The 13,952-nt window shown below is 33.0% G+C and overlaps 1 protein-coding gene across 1 annotated transcript in view; it reads left to right on the top strand.

The window, feature by feature from the left end:
- Map3k2 (mitogen-activated protein kinase kinase kinase 2) overlaps positions 1-13,952 on the top strand; it is a 74,106-nt gene that overhangs the window by 33,705 nt on the left and 26,449 nt on the right. The window contains exons 3-7 of the mRNA XM_026388763.2: positions 3,142-3,260; positions 4,823-4,863; positions 6,853-6,952; positions 12,024-12,137; positions 12,661-12,748. Of these exons, the coding sequence (XP_026244548.1) occupies positions 3,142-3,260; positions 4,823-4,863; positions 6,853-6,952; positions 12,024-12,137; positions 12,661-12,748 (462 nt within the window). The remainder of the gene's footprint in view (positions 1-3,141; positions 3,261-4,822; positions 4,864-6,852; positions 6,953-12,023; positions 12,138-12,660; positions 12,749-13,952) is intronic.

Below are 13,952 nucleotides of genomic sequence, written 5' to 3'. Positions count from 1 at the left end.
GGGTTCCATTCTGAGAAGGGATTAGAGAAGGAGATACTTATTATTTCTCACAGTTATTTTTCAAGTGTAATGAATATGTATATGATATCTAATTCAGTGTATCTTTAATTAAAGATTTCATTTGAAGTTATCTCAGTTTTTTTGATTTTATGTTCATATGAATGTCCTTTTTTTTTTTTTTTTAAACACACATTAGAAATCCACTGCTCTTTCTATGTGCTCATTTGTCTGTCTGATATCCTCTGGGCATTCTCACTGTGTTTTGGGTCTATCCATGACCTATACGACATTTATAACTAATATGCCTAGTACCCTGTGACCACCACAGGGATTCATAATAGAGTACAACAGTCTTAAGAATTGTTTAGAATAGTGCTTATTTTATGTTCACACTAAGTTTGATCTTTTGTGGATTTGGGATTTGTTCACATTTTATCAATCTCCTCAAAGTAAGTTTCTTGATATAGGTACTTGTCTACCATGTAATTCTTGAAGCCTGCAAAAGAAGAAACTCAGATTGTCCTTTGTTTTGTATGTCATCTTCCCAAGATTTAAACTTTTTGTTCATTTGGACTTTTCCCTTTTTACACATATGGTAGAAAATGGTACATTTTCTCTTTTTTTTTAAATTGGTACATTGTGACTACACATAATAGTGGGATTCATTGTTACTTTAACAGTCTTTTTTTTTCTTTTTTTTTTTTTTTTAAGTCATCATTGGGGATAAAACCCAAGGCTTCATGCATACTAGGCAAGTGCTCTACCACTGAGCTAGTGCTCTACCACTGAGCTACATTCCTAGCCCAACTCGTATTTCTTAACAAAGAAATAAACATGTAAATATAAGAGATTTTCTGTTTGAACATTATGATACTATATATATTAAAACTCTGAATTCAAGTGCTAAAGATTTTTCTAATAAAATAATTAAAACAACATAAATACATTTAAATATTTGAGTTTTCCTCTCCCCTGTACAGAATTAAGCATTTTAACATTCCTCAAGAAGGTCACATCAGATGATTTTATTTCAGTTGGTTGATATCATTCTGAGCTTATTTAACCTGAGAGAAAATTTATTTTCTTTATCAATAATCAACATAGGCTGGCATGGACCTATTTATGCATCACTTGTTGTAATTATATTGTATCTGATTGACTCAGTTACCTATTTGGTTAAGCTAACATGACAATTTTATTTTACAAAGGATTCTTTGTAAATGATTATAAAATTTTCTTTTAACTGGAATTTATTATTAAAACGATTGTAATTATTTTAAATTTTAACATGCAAATACTTTTTCTATGGAATAGAATATCTTGAACATTATTAAAAATTATTAATTAGGGAAGTCAACTGTGTGTTTGAAAGACTATTGAAACTCTTGAATTGTCAGATTGTTTATAATAATTTCTCTTACAGGATGTACCATGTTTTAATTAGTATTAAGCAACACAGATGATGATGATGATGATGATGATGATGATGATGATGATAATGTTATTATTATAATAATATTTCTCTTTTTGGACATTGTGATGCTATGTATTAAAACTTATGTTATTATTATAACATTATTATTATTATCATTTTGGTACTGGGAATTAATTGAACCCAGAGGCACTTCACCACTGAACTACATCCTCAGTCTTTTTTATTTTACATTTTGAGACAGGGTCTCCCTAATTGCTGAGGCTGACCTCAAACTTACCATCCTCCTGCCTCAATTTCTTGAGTCATTGTAATTAGAGGCGTGGGTCACCGGACCCATCCTGGAACATAAATTATTATAGACCAAAATGTAAATATGAAGTTTTTGTTTCTTTTATTTACCAATTGTTAATAATTATTAGTAGAATTGATTTATTAATGAAATTCAGTTAACTTGTCCCTAAAGTCTTCTAGATAGTTTATAATTGCATTGCTGAGAGGCATATTCTTTATAGTTTCAAAAACAAATCAATTCTTTTATTTTCTATTTTTTATTTATTATTTTTAGATATACATGACAATAGAATATATTTTGACATGCATACATGGAATCAAAAAGAAATCTTCAAATGGACCAAATTTTACTTTTATATTGTGTGTGTATAAACAAATAATGTAATATCAAATCCCATATATAATTATAATGCACTAATAACAAACATCTAAAATTTTTATAAAAGAAATCTTTAATATGTTTGGAAGAAGCTAAAAGTTCATGGTTCATGAAACTTAGTTTTCTGGATTTGGTACTTTTTCTAAGGAAATAAATTTTCCTGTAGGGTTAACTTTTTAAATTGTTACTGGCCAAAATTCTTAGATATTCTGTTATGTTTATGGTCTAGTCAACTCTGATGGTGAAGAAATTTGAGGGATCCGTTCCAAATATCAGCAGGCCCATATCCACAGATGAAGCTTTGAAGTCTGCACTTTACTATAAATATTTGGGGCTGGGGTTGTGGCTCAATGGCTGAGCTCTTGCCTTGCACATTTGAGGCACTGGGTTCGATCCTCAGCACAACATAAAAATAAATAAGCAAAATAAAGATATTTTAAAAACTCAACATAGTAATGATAAAAATATAAATACTTAATGAATATTTTACAAGTTGCTTTATTTTTCCCACTTGTTTTTATTAAGATTTTAAGATGTCTTTTTAAAAAATTTGTTCTAATTAGTTATACATGATAGTAGAATGCATTTTGACACATCATACATAAATGGAGTGTAGACTTATACAGGTCAAATAATCATATACATACATAGGATAATAATGTCTGATTCATTCTTCTACCATTCCTGCCCCCTTACCCCCTCCCCTCCCCAGATGTCTTTGTTTGTTTAGGTGTTATGGAAAAGAATTTATAGTAATAGGGCTGTTTTGATCCTTATCCTAAAATGTTTAATCGTTAGAAGAATCAGAATGACTTTTTCTCGCCTATAAATGTCTTGTGTGGACTCCATCTTTTTTGTTTTCATTTTTAAAAATAATTAAAATTTTATTTCACCAAAAGTGTAGGTATTAAAATGCTCTAGGTGTAGTTTTACATTAAATCAATGCATTTTTATTAACTTTCATATAAATTTTGTTCAATGTCTGTGATAAGTATATATTGGAATTACAATTCTGTGTATGTTTAAAAATACCTAGATGATCAGCAAGCTTTGAACTCAATCATGCAAGATTTGGCTGTCCTTCATAAGGCCAGTCGACCAGCATTATCCTTACAGGAAACCAGAAAAACGAAATCTTCATCACCAAAAAAGCAGGTATTTGTTCAATAATATTTTTATAAGTATATTTTGTTGCTTTATGAATTATTTCCTTTAATGTTCTGATCCTATAAAAGACTAATTTAATGTGTGTATCTTTTATACTTTTGAGCCAAATGTTTTGTTATATACATTTTCCTGGGACAGTATACATTAAAAAAACATAGTTTCATTTAATGTGGTAACTGCTTTCTAAAGGTGTTATTTTATCCATTCTTAAAGCACTTAAGCAATTTTCCTTCAAATAATCTACTCTGGCTATTTACAAATGAAGGTGATTTTAATTCTTATAAATGAAATTCATTTGTGATGCCCAGTATGAAAAGTGGAAATATAGTAGTTCCTCCTTATCTGTGGTTTTGCTTTCCACGGGTTTACCCATATGTCAACTGAGGCCTAAAATATTTGATGGAAAATTCCAGAAATAAACAGTTCTTAAGTCTTCAGTAGTAATGATGTTCTGAGTAGCATGATAAAATCTTGCACTGTTGCTCTCTCCTGCCTAGAACATTAATTTACATTTGTCTATTTTATTTATGATGTATATTTTACCTATCTGTCAATTAGTATAACCTCAGTTATAAGATTGACTGCCACAGTATCATGTGTTCAAGTAACCCTTAATAACTTAATAATAGCCCCAAAGTACCAGAGCTGTGATTCTGGCAATTTGGATATGCCAAAGAGAAGCTGTTAAGTGCTTTCTTTAACTCCGATGCCCCATCATCTTATATATAGGATATGTATAAAAACTTAAATTGGGGCTGGGGATGTGGCTCAAGCGGTAGCGCGCTCGCCTGGCATGCATGCGGCCCGGGTTCGATCCTCAGCACTACATACCAACAAAGATGTTGTGTCTGCCAAGAACTAAAAAATAAATATTAAAAAAATTCTCTCTCTCTCTCTCTCTCTTAAAAAAAAAAAAAAAACTTAAATTGAGCCAGGTGCAGTGGCACATGCCTGTAATCCCAGTGGCTTGGGAGGCTGAAGCAGGAGGATCACAAGTTCAAAGCCAGCCTCAGTAACTTAACCTGGGCCTAAGCAAATTAGACCTTGTCTTAAAATAAAAAAGGGCTGGGGATGTGGCTCAGTGATTAAGTGCCTCTGGGTTCAATCCCCGGTATCCCACTTCCCCAAATTAAATTGACTTTTATAGTTTTTATAGGTAACCTATATATAGAATGATGGGACGTAATGGGTGGTTAAGAGAAGAGGTGAAAGTTGTCAATAAGATGGGGAATCTTAGAACATTTACCACATGTTTAAGGGGGACTGTGATAAAGTATTATGTATTTCCCTATAACAGGATCAGTAAATGTTTTATATCCTTGGTTCCTTCACTAATAGATCTTAGTGTTCTTTCCTATTGTGCCTAGTTTCACCAACATAATTCTCAGCTGAGCTTTTTAACAGATATTATCAAATGATTGGACTGGCTTTGAAAATGAAACCTTCTTTCCTTTCTGTTTTATATTAAATGAATGGCTAAGAAAATATGATTTTAGAAATTCTAAAAGTTTTATCTGAATAATTACAATTGGTTTGTCATTTCATTATAGAATGATGTCCGAGTGAAATTTGAACATAGAGGAGAAAAAAGGTAAGGAAGGAAACATAACATGTCACTTCATTTAGTAAAACATATATTCTGATTAAGCTATAAAGGTTTCTTCCATATGTGAATGAATTTCGTGGCCTAAAATTGAGAAATGAGTGGTCTTTGGTAGTGTGTAACATGTGACTTAGACTGGAGTTTGTTAAAATTCTGCCTAAACGTTAGAATTGATTAATGTTTTTACTTTGCAATATCAGGAACTAAGTAAGGTCACTGCATAATGCAGCCCTTATTGCATTTTCTTTTACTTTTGCTCAGTGGAAATTAAATATATTTCTTCTTAAAATTGTATCATCCCTCCAGATACTATACAGAATTTATATATGTGGACTTAATATTTATAATTTTGATTATTCTCAAGAGACCTCAATGCTATGACATGTATTTCGTTGGTAATGTTGAGGAAGGTGAGTTGGAATGGTGGCTGCAAGTTATTTTAGCAGAGATATAAATTTAACCTTCCACTTGGTATCTGTATATCAGTGCAAAAGTGGTAGTAGTGATAGTTAACAACGAAATTACTAACATGACCTGAAAGTAGTTAGAGAAAAGTGATTCTATTTCTACTTTTAGTGTCCCTGTAGTTAATTTACTCATCTGTTAATTCTAAACACTTTAAAATGGGTCACAAATCATAAAATTTGAAGATGTAAAGATGTTTTACAGATAGATGTTGAGAAAAATGAAATATACCAGACATACCATAGAATCATTGTTCACTCTACTTTCTTATTCAAGATTCTTTTAGGAATTTTTCCCCAAGTTTTCATTCAGTCCTATTTATTGAGTACTTACTATATGTTAGGCATAATGGGAGCAAAGCAGATGTGGGCTTTTGTTTGGAATTTATAACCCTATGTGGTAGTATCCAAGCTTTAATGCATGCTCTCTAGGGCAGTGCAGGCTAGTCTTTTGGAATATGGGAAGAAATGTTATATAATTTTATTTTCTTTCAATATTTCAATCCCTTTAAAATGTTTATTTTGGAGTCAGGCTTACATAATATATTTGCTCAAAAATGTTGAGTTGAAGCAGGGTGTGGTGGCACATGCTGTAATCCCAACAGCTTGAGAGGAGGAGGCAGGAGGATCTAGAGTTCAAAGCCAGCCTCATCAATTTAGTGAGACCCTAAGCAACTTAGTGAGACCCTGCCTCTAAATAATATACAAAAAAGGATTGGAATGTGGCTCAGTGGTTAAGCACCCCTGAGTTCAATCCCCAGTACCAAAAAAAATGTTGAGTTGGTAAGGGTATAGAGAGAAAAAATTTGAATCCCCAAAGAACAATTTTACTTTTTTTTTTTTTAACAGTTTCATTGTATTCTGCTGTGCATTTGTCACATAAATTTGATCACATTCCTCAGTGGATGTTTTATATTGCTCTTTAACATTTTCAGTGTGGATTAAAAACTGTAGATTAAAAACTGAAGTTTTGAGAATTGTTTTTTAAAATTAGGATAGAGCAAACAAACTTCAGAGTTTTTAAACTTCATGTTGAAAAATTTGTATACTCAATAAAAATGAGCTGTTATAGTCATAAAAAACAAAATTATGTTGTTTGCAGGAAAATGAATGGAACTTAAGATCATTATGTTAAGTGAAATAAGACAAATTCAAAGAGTCATTATATTTTCTCTCATGTGGATGCTAGAGAGAAAGAAGGAAAAGAAAAGTATAGGGTGATAAGTAGAACAGAAGAAAGGGACCAGAGGGTAGAAGGATTTGGAAGGTGGAGTGCTAGGGAGTGATGTTAGCCAAATTATATCATCATATTGTGTGCATATATGAGTATGTAACAGTGGATTCCACATTGTATACAAGTATAATGCACTAGTAAAAAATGTGGAAAAAGTAAATAAATAAATAGAAAATGAACTGTTGAAGTTTATTTTTTGCTTAATTTTGTATTTAGGAAATGTTGTATATATTTAACTGCCTAAAATAAATAAAATATTTAAAAATTTTGTCCATATAGAATCCTTCAGTTTCCCAGACCAGTTAAACTGGGAGATCTGAGATCTAAAGCCAAAATTGCCTTTGGACAGTCTATGGATCTACATTATACCAATAACGAGGTAAACAAATATAGTTTAACTTTTGGTAGTCTTTATTTTAGAATAAGTGTGTGCATTTCATATCATTTAAGGACTTTTGTGTTTTTATTTAGTTATTGATAAGAATATGGTATGTTAGACAAAATATCTCAGGTAAATTTGTAAATTCTAACTGATCAAAATGGGTTTTTTCCCATTGTGGAGATAATAGAAGGTTCAACTGTTGTGCAAATAATTGAATAAGAGTCCATGCTAGCAGGAAATATATGTACTACTTGGTTATACTTTATATGTAACTACTTATATATTTTTAATTTTTATTCTATTATTTTATTGCTAAATGATCTTTTTTCTCTCATACTGTACTTGGCTGCAGACAATGGAACTTTGGTAGTCAGACAATTTAGTTGAAACTTAAAGGATTATTTTCTGTTGGTTAGGACAGATTAGATTGTTATGTTTGGGGGTCAGAACATGTGATTTTAAGGGCTCTGGCACTGAAGAACAGCCTCTCATGGGGTAGGCATTATAGATTTGTAGTATGAAGCAATTTATAAATGAATTGTTTATATATGAAGTTCTTTGAAGGAAATGCATTGTGTTGATGAATAAAGACAAGGACAGTAGGTATTCATGGTATTAAGGAAGTAACTGAGGTGGTGACATTTTTTTTCCTTGAATAAATAATTTTTAAATTCTTTTTAGCTATACATGACAGTAGGGTGTATTTTGACATATATAAACATGCAGTGTAACTTATTCTAATTGGGAAGATGGTGACATTTAGTAAATATCTCCACTAGACACAGAAACATTAGTATGAAACCCTGCAACAAATTTTAGGGGAAGAATGTTGCTGGGAGAGAAAGCAGCTTGAGAGCAGTTCATATAGAGATCCTAAGATGGGAAAGACTTGTATGTTGTAGGAATAGGGAAGGTACCAATGGGGATAGAATAACAGTGGAAATCTTGATAAACTTACCTTAAGAGAAAACATGTGAAACTGCTTTGTAAATGTTAAAGCACTGTTCAAATAAAACATTTGAAAATAGTAGATTTTAAATGAGGTAATTATTAATTTAAAACCAAATTGAATACTAACGTAGCAAGTAATGCCTGTCTGAAGAAATCACTGTATTAATTTGATAAAGTAAAAATCCATATCCTCTGTAGTAATAGCTTGAAATTTTATTTTTCAAATACTTTTTGGGTTTTTATTTAGCCATAAACACATCTTACTGCTCAGCCCAATTTTGGCACTTTATTTCTGTACATGCTGGTCTGATTTCTAGCTGCCAGCCCTTGGGACTCTGAGGGATTTCTAGAATTATGACCCCAGGGTAGTGCAGATGAATGGACTGCACTTGCTGAAAGTGATAACTTGCTGAATAATACACCCTTCATGAACCTCATTCCTTTCCTTGTTTCCCCCATTCCCCTGCCAGTGTTTCCTAGTATCTTTTTCCCATATAATAAATTTGAATCCTTATTTCACAGTATGATTCTAGGGAACCAAGACATCACTCTATGTGTGTGTGTGTGTGGGGGGGTCTCAAATTGTATCATGGAAAACTTTCAGATGCCTAAATACATTAAGATTACAATGTTGTCTTCATCTACCAGCCTGGTAGGTTAGTCACAAAAAATGGGGTTATTTTGACATTTGTCCATATTGTACCTGTGCTGACTCCTAGAATAGCTGGGTTTTTTGTTTGTTTGTTTTGGTTTTTTTTTTTCTTAGTTCTTCCAATCCCCCTACCCGGGTCCTGGGTTTCTAGAGTATTGGCATCAAGTTGTCTGATTTTGTAATTTCAGGAACTCTTTCTTATTTCCTTTAAAAAAAATTGAATATTCTTCTCATTGTAGTTTATTTTTCTCGTGCTTTTTGAAGGGCTTTTATAAGTGATTCTGACATTATAAAATGTGAGAGGCCTCTTTGCAGGAATCTACTAGAGGTAGTATTAGGGTAAGATTGCATTTAAGATTTCTTACAGCCCCGAGGTTATGTGAGAATCTATTTTCAGTGAGCTAATCAGTCCTGATTCACATCAGAATGTTGTCCCAAACCGAACCCAGGATGTTGTATTTTGGTGGTACTAGGAAAAATCTTATAGTTTTCCTTCTCTACTATCTAAAATAAGAAAGATCTTAGAAAATCCTTCCTTTGCCTGAACACCTCCATACCCCTCCCAGCAACACATGATACATATAGCCATCACTTTATTAGGTAAAGAGGAGCCAAACCAACAAATTCAGCCAATCCGGGGCTGGGGTTGTGGCTCAGTGATAGAGCACTTGCCTCGCATGTGTGAGACACTTGGTTCAATCCTCAGCACCACATAAAAATAAATAAATAATACAAAGGTATTGTGTTCATCTACAACTAATAAATTTTAAAAAAATTCAACTAATCCCAGCTTAAATTTGTTGGTTCTTTCAATTTTGGAAAACTTGGTATTTATGAAATAATGTTCATTTTCAAAAGAGGAATTCATGTTATGCTAGAAAAAATATTTATAAAGAAGTAGAATAAAAATAAAATAAATGAGTTTTATGCTTGTCTACAGGTCCATAAAACTACCACCCCTTATATGGATTGTTTTCAGATTTAATTATGTAAAAAAAGGAAGATAGTTTTTTCTTTATTAAGTTCTATTTAATATGTACTTATAATGTGTACTTAGACTTAATTTTTAGTTTTATTTTCAGAAAGGATTTAGAAACGTACTTCTGATTTACCAAAAATAAGCCAGAGGGTAACAAATTTCATGAATGAGGCTAAAATGATTCACCAAACAAGCAAACATTCTGTGATTTATTTAGTATAATTTAGATAAGTTGGAACTTATCCTTGACTCTATCTTCATTTTACATTTTATAACAGGTGACATTAAGATGTGAGGGATCATATCAGGATTATAAAAATAGAGTATTGAAGATAGGAGCAAGATAATACAAACATGGGGTTGGGGGCATAGTTCTGTGGTAGAATGCTTGAGGTTATGGGTTCCATTCCTAGCACCACAATAAATAAATAGATAGATAGTTTTTGTTTAAAAATAAAGATACACAAATATGATTCATAATTGGTAGGAAAGTGAATGGATTTAATTAAGCAAATCAGTAGATCAGGCTTTAGATCTGACACCAAACAGTTTATTAGAAAACATTTCTTACAGAGATAAAAGAGCCCAGTACTTAGTTGATAACTTGTAGTAATATACAATTAGCTGTAAAAATACATTGGAAATAAAATTTAAGTACAGAATAAGTAAATGCAAGCAGAATGAATGGTGGAATTGATATTACTCCTGGATTATATATGTGCCTAGCATCTTCATTAAACCAAGGACCTTTTTAGAGAAATCTGCATAGAATGAGTGTACAGTATGCCAACTAGAAGGTTCATGTGCAGATTGAGCTCATTCCTGTGATGTTTGGCAGGCCACTGTGCCTGGAGTTGGGGATCCTTATCCTTAAGGGCTTTTTACTATAGAGGACCGAAACCTAAGTAGGCATCACATTTTAAATGGCCCAGATGCTATACTTAGTAGACTTTGTTAACAAGTATGGTATTTGTTTATTTGTTTTTATCCTATCCCTTTTTCAGTGAAATGGATGTACTTTGATGTTATTAATAGAGTTTTCATAAGCCTCTAAGTTGACATTCTTTTTGAAAAAGAAAGGTCATTTTGTTTTTCTTAAATTATGTGAGTCACACTTTATCTCATACACCTCAGGTGCCTCTGTCCTGTATAACATTTTATTCATGAGAATGATACCACCAGTTATGGCTTCTGCTCCCTCACATGTTGAAGTATAACATTAGAGAAGTACACCTAGGCAAGTATATAAAGCAGGGTTATTTAAAAAGAGCAAACCCTGAATGTACACTCTGCTTCCACTGGTCCTCTTGAAGCCAGAATTAGACAGGCAGTTGGTATGGATAGATAAATCAAGTCAGATCAGATCAAGGAGGCCAATTTGAGTGAGTCCAGGAATTTGGAGACTTCTGAGAGGGAGAAGGGGGCCATAGCTGGTATCCTAGTATCCCAAGAAGTGAGGTATTTCCCCTTTTTCTATGTTTTAAGCTTCTTTTGTTCTCCTGCTCTCTTCCCCTTATCTTTTTCCTTCTTGTATGTGACTAGGATGGCCAAAATGTGGGAAACTAGTGGGCTGAAGGGGGAAGGGCAGGATGAAACAGCCCAGGACACATTAATTTACAACTTTTACAACTCAGTGTAGGAAGGGGCAATTCCTGGGACAGGTTACCTTAGCAACAGGTTGGAGCTAGGGCAGGTTGTCTTGATAGGGTGGAAGAAGGGCTCTGAAGGCATTTCAGTTCCTCAGGGGGCAGTCTCCCAACTTCCTGGACTCACTCAAATTGGCCTCCTTGCTCTAACCTGACTCAATTTACCTATCTATACTGACTGCCTGTCTAATTCTGGCTTCAAGAGGACCAGTGGAAGCAGAGTATATATTCAGGATTTGCTCAGAGGTGGCTGGCTGACCCATTTAGTTTACTTGCTTTAGAATGTAGTGGTCAGGTCACTAGGGTTATGGAGATAAACCCTAGGTGGACTATAGTTCTCAGGTTTATTGCTAGGAGCACACTCTGTGACAGCTATCACAGATACTCAGTGTTTGGTATATATCACATATTTCGTTTGAGAGTGAAAATTTGTGGTTACTACTAGAAAAAGAACCAAAAGTTTTATCTATACAGATGAAAAGTAATAGCTTTATTTTATATAGTTTGTACATGAACCCCTTAAAACTGTTTTAGGATGTATAACTTAAATTTAGCAGTATTGTGAAAATACTCTAGGAAATTCATCTTTAAATATACTTATCAAAAAATGTAATAATTAATAAAGCAAAATTTAAAAATATCTGTAGAGTCAGTGTAAGATTTCAATGTTGGTAGGATAGGAAGAGCAGAATAATTAGATACATATACTCATTTAGAATTTAATTCTAGTAACAAATCAAAGAGTATTTTGAGATTTATAATTCCCTTGTAATAGATATTCATGAAAGAACTTGATCTGGTGAGATGACTACATGATTCCTTATGTTTCTTTTTGTTTAGTTGGTAATTCCATTAACTACTCAAGATGACCTGGACAAAGCTGTAGAACTGCTTGATCGTAGTATTCATATGAAGAGCCTCAAGATATTACTTGTGATAAATGGAAGTACACAGGTATGAATAAGGGATTTTTTCCTCTTCAGGAAGAATTTATGGGACTTAATTCTATAAGTTAATATATGAAACAAGTGTGTGTGTGTGTGTGTGTGTGTGTGTGTGTGTGTGTATATATATACACACACACATACACTATCGTATCTCTACCCCTCAAAACTACATACTCAAAATTACAAATAAGAATAATATATTATATAGAAACTGACAGCTTTGAAGAATTATGTTAGGATTAAATGATTTTTTTTAATAGAATTTCACTATGTTGCCCAGGCCATCTTTGAACTCTTGAACTCAAGTGATCCTGAAGCTTCACAAGTGATCCTGTAGCCTCAGCCTCCTGAACAGCTGAGATTATTGTCATGGGTCACTATGCCTGGCAGGATTACAATTTCTAAGAGTAGAAGATTTGATAAGGCCCGCTAACAATGTATAATAACTAGGTTGTATTTGGTAGGGGAGAGAATTCTGCTTAAAGCCCTGTGGGAAAAAAAATAGCACTCATGCCCTTTTTCTTTTGTAGGCTACTAATTTAGAACCATTGTCATCACTAGAAGGTTTGGATAACGCAGGATTTGAAACAGAGAGGAAAAAGCGGCTTTCCATAATAGGTAAGAAAGCTAATATCTGAGTCAGGAAATGGTTGATTTCTCAATTTCTTTCTTTTTTTTTTTAAAGAGAGAGTGAGAGAGGAGAGAGAGAGAGAGAGAGAGAGAGAGAATTTTTAATATTTATTTTTTAGTTCTCAGCGGACACAACATCTTTGTTGGTATGTGGTGCTGAGGATCGAACCCGGGCCGCACGCATGCCAGGCGAGCGCGTTACTGCTTGAGCCACATCCCCAGCCCGATTTCTCAATTTCTTTTTTTTTTTTTTTTAAAGAGAGAGTGAGAGAGGAGAGAGAGAGAGAGAGAGAGAGAGAGAGAGAGAGAGAGAGAGAATTTTTAATATTTATTTATAAGTTCTCGGCGGACACAACATCTTTGTTGGTATGTGGTGCTGAGGATCGAACCCGGGCCGCACGCATGCCAGGCGAGCGCGCTACCGCTTGAGCCACATCCCCAGCCCAGATTTCTCAATTTCTTAATGGAGGGCAACACCTAAACATATTCCTAAATAGCATCCCATTTCTATACTCTGCAAATTATCTAAGTTAACTAGTTTTTAAGTGTCTGTTAATCCTTGGAAATTAATTTTACATATTATAGTATTAGCAATCTTCAATCAAGATTCTTTGTATTATATATTCACAGTACTTTAATGTTAAATAAATTCAAATAAAGCCTTGTAGAGCTCTTAATTATATAAATATAATCAAAGTGTGAAGTATGATATATCAAGAACTATGTAATGTTTTGAACAACCAGCAATAAAAATTAAAAAAAAAAAGACAAAAATTTAGTGTGACAATACCAAGTATTAGCAAGGATGTAAAGTAACAGAGAGTTTTCATATCCTGCTAAGAGTGTAGCTTAGTTCATTTTATTGGAGAGCACTTTAATAACATCTCAAATATGCATATTCTAGGACCAACTGTTTTCATTCCTAATACACACTAGATATGTTATTGAACATGTGCACAAGGAGAAATGTAAACAGATTTTATTGTACCATTCTTTGTGTTATATGAATGCACTGTTATCATGTGTATATTATACCCTCTCTCTGTATACATACCACAGTATAATGTTTTTGCTCTGAACTATTTGGGAGTAAGTTAAAAACATCATGACCAAACAGAAAATCTGCAGAAGAATTAGTATTTATAACATATTCAAAATATGCAAAAATGTATTATCATGTTTAGAAATACAC

The sequence above is a fragment of the Urocitellus parryii genome, chromosome 1 (assembly GCF_045843805.1).
Source record: "Urocitellus parryii isolate mUroPar1 chromosome 1, mUroPar1.hap1, whole genome shotgun sequence".
In the NCBI taxonomy this organism is placed as follows: Eukaryota; Metazoa; Chordata; class Mammalia; order Rodentia; family Sciuridae; genus Urocitellus; species Urocitellus parryii.
The sequence above is the reverse complement of the archived record's forward strand: the minus strand, read 5'-3'. Positions and strand labels throughout refer to the sequence as shown.